The sequence below is a fragment of the Pinus tabuliformis genome, chromosome X (assembly GCF_031772625.1).
Source record: "Pinus tabuliformis cultivar Carrire ecotype Pingquan chromosome X, CPIR1, whole genome shotgun sequence".
In the NCBI taxonomy this organism is placed as follows: domain Eukaryota; kingdom Viridiplantae; phylum Streptophyta; class Pinopsida; order Pinales; family Pinaceae; genus Pinus; species Pinus tabuliformis.
This window is the reverse complement of record NC_142308.1, coordinates 1,278,279,784-1,278,284,156: the sequence shown is the minus strand read 5'-3', so window position 1 is coordinate 1,278,284,156 and position 4,373 is coordinate 1,278,279,784. Positions and strand designations below refer to the sequence as shown.

General features: G+C 38.1%; 1 protein-coding gene across 1 annotated transcript; it reads right to left on the bottom strand.

The window, feature by feature from the left end:
• Window positions 1–2,343: 2,343 nt before the first annotated feature.
• On the bottom strand, window positions 2,344–3,985 carry LOC149144682 (uncharacterized). Its single transcript, XM_089452231.1, has 3 exons — window positions 3,979–3,985; window positions 3,412–3,837; window positions 2,344–3,322 (listed from the first exon to the last, which is right to left on the bottom strand). Exons 1-3 carry the CDS (start codon window positions 3,983–3,985, stop codon window positions 2,811–2,813), a joined length of 945 nt encoding a protein of 314 aa, XP_089308357.1. The 3' UTR covers window positions 2,344–2,810.
• Between the last annotated feature and the right edge of the window lie 388 nt (window positions 3,986–4,373).

The window sequence follows — 4,373 nt, the reverse complement described above, 5'->3', positions numbered from 1 at the left end:
ATATTTGTTTTTCACTTATACTTGCTCATTAAAATTTGGAAAGACATAGAACTTTCTTAATTCCAAATAGTTATATAACCATAAATACCTATTACAATCAAATCAAATATATTCACGACCACCATAACTAATGTTTCAAATTTTTGAAAAAGCTTTCAAACTTAAATTTTAAATTTATTTTGTAACGATTCTAAATTCTTGCCAAACCAAAAACAAAAAAGCACATAATTTGCTTTAAACTCAATATCCACCATTTTTTATATATAATTTTCTTTAAACTCAATATACAGAATATTTTAAATATTTTTTGGAAGAATCTTTTTAAGGAAACTCAAATTAGCGATTCTGCTTTTTCCCTTTAATCATTTTGATTCTTCGTGGGACTAGATGTGCAAGCATAAATATGAATGAGTCAAAGTCAATGAATATTATTTTTAGTTTTATGATGTAGATTGTATTGAGTGATAGCCTTAATTATAAAAAAAACATATTTTTTTAAGACAATTATAAATTTGTTCGTAAAGAGAAACTTCTCTCACTCAGGAAGAAATTCAGAAGACAACACTGATACTCTCTATCTTAAAATGGTCATTGCATTAAAATTTTTCCCTTTTCAGTTTGTAATCTAATGCACAAATGTCAGAAACAAAAACAACCCATGGACAAAAATCAATATCTAAAATGTAATCTATTATTACCTTCGGTTGTCTGCCAAACTAAGGTTTTACTCCATGTAAATTTCCATCTGCTTATTATTTTCCAGAAATCCAAAACTTTCCATGCCACAAAAAGCTACCCACATGGACCGTTGAGGCACAAAGCTGCAACAGACACGGAACTGAATATACAGGCAGTTGATTAAAAACACATGCGAAGGGATCCTTGCAACAGGTACACAATTTCAGTGCCTTTGGGATGGATGTGTGGAGCTGCCACACCTCCCACAGCGATGTCTATGCGAGCCATGACGATTCCGAGCGTGTTGAGGACTCGCATGCTCTTTATGTTTTGCAATATGAAGTTCACTCCAGGCTTTGGTGGCGTACACAGTACCGATGTCATGAAGTGTTGTGAGGAAGCTTGCGTGGGATTCAAGCATGGCACTTCGTTCACAGAAATAGAAGCCTGGTGTCTGCGATGCAGTAATCCGGAAACGCCTTGGATATCCGTGAATCAACATCGAAATTCTATGAATTTACAGAGCACCATTCTATGTATTTAAAGAGTACTTTGAAACCATCCACTGCCATAACGAGATGCGCAAACAAATACAGAAAAGAAACAAAAACATATTGTTTATTGTATTGTTTTGAAGAACACGCTGTTATTTTTCAAAATTTCATTTTCCCGCGCTCAATTTAAAATCAAGAAACAGGTATCATGCACGGCATCAAATCAAGGAACAGGTATCATGCGTGGCATCACTTCTGCCATGCTCCGATGACATACACGGATACCAAAAGAAGGTCGGGAAGTCGTTTGGATGTACTATGGCATGTAATGGCATCAAGTACTATCCTGTACTGTACTGTCTTAGACGCATTAACGAGCGGCCGGCGGAGGGAGGTTAACATCACATCGAATCCCTGATCCTACAATACGGACCCCGATCACTGCGGTGGACACAGAATTTTGACATTGCACTTGCCGGTGGCCGAAATCGGAAATTTTGCCGCCGACAAACAATCCCGGGCAATACCTCCGCTTGAGTAGACTACTCCACACGCGAGCATGGTTAAATTTGACGGGTGACCCTACCCGTCAAGGAATTTTTTTATGACATTTTTATTTTTAAACTGCCCATCATATGACTTTTAAAATTTATTTGTACAAGTTTCATCTGTGCTCTGTGAACTGGTTTGTTAAGAATAGAATCAAGCATAGCATATTTTTTTAATGGATTATTTATTTATTTTTAAACTGCTTATTACCATCCATTTATATCCTAATTCATACTCATATACTATAAAATAATATTGCTGTTAAATTATACCCTAATTCATATGTTATAAAATAAAAATCAAAACCATCAAAAGTAATAACTCGTATTACAAAATAACAAAACAGTCCAAGTCACCAAGGACACTATAACTGTTTTTCTGAATATGTACATAAACTTGGCGTAGTATTCCATGAACCCCACCCTTGGCAAAGCAGCAGACCATTAGCTTATTGCCAATTGGTCTCTGCACGCTATCTATATAGTCCTACATCTATCTGAGAAATACCCCACAAGAAACCAGTTTCTTTCTCACTTGCATGAAATGAATAACAGAACGAGAATCGCTAACAGTGTAGCTCAAACCAGAGCTGCCATTCAGGATTTTAACAAATCGAGGATAAACTCCCAAATACTCTCCACATGGTTTTATCCTTCAGGTATATACATGATTTTACCTTCTACCTTTCCCCTCCTTGTGTCAGTTAAACCATCTTTTATGTCATAAATATCAAACACACTAAAATGTCTGCTGAACTTCACTCGATTGCAGATTCTGGAATATTTTGAAAATTTGATGGACAGGAGTGAAGTCCAACAGAACACACTAACATGTTTATTGAACTTCAGTATATTGGAAATTCTGGAATATTTCAGAAATCTGGAGCGAAATCAAACAGTTCACTTTGGGTCTGTGCCTCATATTTCTAAAATATTCCAGAATCGCTCATCTAGATAACGATGACCCTAAAATTTCTCCTTTGTAAAATGACGGACTTCATACTTTGATTAATAAACTTGAACGGAGATTTGTCAAAATAATGTCTTCTCTATCGATAAGCTTTCACTCTATCATCCTTGGGTTCGACGCTTACCTGGTAAAGCACTTTGATCGTTCTGCTTCTTCCCAATCTGCAGCTCTGATTTCAACAATGCTCTTCTTGCAGTCACCCATGTCAAAATGCCTCAAGCTCTTCGAGACCTCTTCTTCCTCTTCCTCCCTCGAACTCCAAGTGGAAACACTCTTATCAACTGAATTGAACTGAATACCCGATGGCAAGCCCTGAAGCTCTAAATTGGCAAAATGGCACTTTTCCAGTTCACCAATGTCGATGCCAGCGCTGTTTATCAGTGCAGATCTACTGGCAGGAGTATTATGCCTAGCAGGAGAACCAGCTTTAACAGGAGTATGGCAACGAGAAGTGCGAGAACTTCCGAGGGGTGTCATATCTGTTCCCATATCCCGGTGCTGAACTGCTGGGATGACCTCGGTACAGGCATCTTTCATGGACTGAAAACCTTCATGCTTACCATAATGTTGTATCTTCCCAGGCTCTGAGACCTTATATCTGGGAGCTGGTTCAACTTTATCAGTAAATTTATCTGCAAGCATGCAATACCAATAAACACTGTAAATACATAGAAACAAATAGGCAATTCAATGCGCCAAACTAGTGTACAACTCAACAGACCTTTCATAAAGACATCGGATGGCAAAGCTGCAAATGCCCCATGATCTGAGGACCCAGAGCCTAAGCTGGATGATAGGTTAATATCTGTGGATAAAACAGAGCTTGAGACTCTGCTTGAAACATCGCCGCTCGAGCATACATTCCGATTCACCTTGTAAGAGGCTTGTAACTTGTTAATTAAGTTTCCTGTTTCCATATCTTTCCATATCTTGAGACTTGAACACGCGGGCCGCGGTAATTTGGTACTTGGTAAGTTGGTATTTGGTAAGTTTACAGTGGAACAGTCACCAGTGGTAAATGCTCCAAGCTCAAAATTTATTTCCATTCGTGAAAGTTGGTGGACGCGTGACGCGTCACGCATTTGTAGTCTCTGGGTAACGGCAGTTGCAACTTGCCCCCGCCGCCCGCGGGCCGCCAACTTACAGCCTACAGCCAGTGAGCCACAGACTACAGTCACTTCAGTCTTCACTATTTATACCGAGTCCCGACTTGGATGTTAAATATATATATATATATATATCAAAAAATTATTAAAAAAAACTTAAAACTTTTCATTTTCAAACATGCCCGTCATATTGACGGTATTAAAAATTAATAGCAAGTTACCGCTGACGTGGATATTTGAAATTAGAACGTATTTTACGTGTAAAAGACCTAAAAACGAGCAGACGGGCGTCAAATTTAACCCCTGCACGCGAGATATAGATTTAATGTTTGCTGCATTTTAAAGATCGACATTATACCACTGAAAGTGCATACGATTGGTTTGGCAGCAGCCACCTTGGTACAGACTCGTTAAAGTTCACCAGCAATATTTACTATGCTATTCGATATTTAATGCCTCTAAGATAGTACCATTCTACGAAATGGAAATCCGGTTTTCCTTTTCCAATTCTGACAGGGTTCCGTTTCGAACTCTTGGATGGGGGATGATAATGATAAAAGGGCATGATCATGTATAT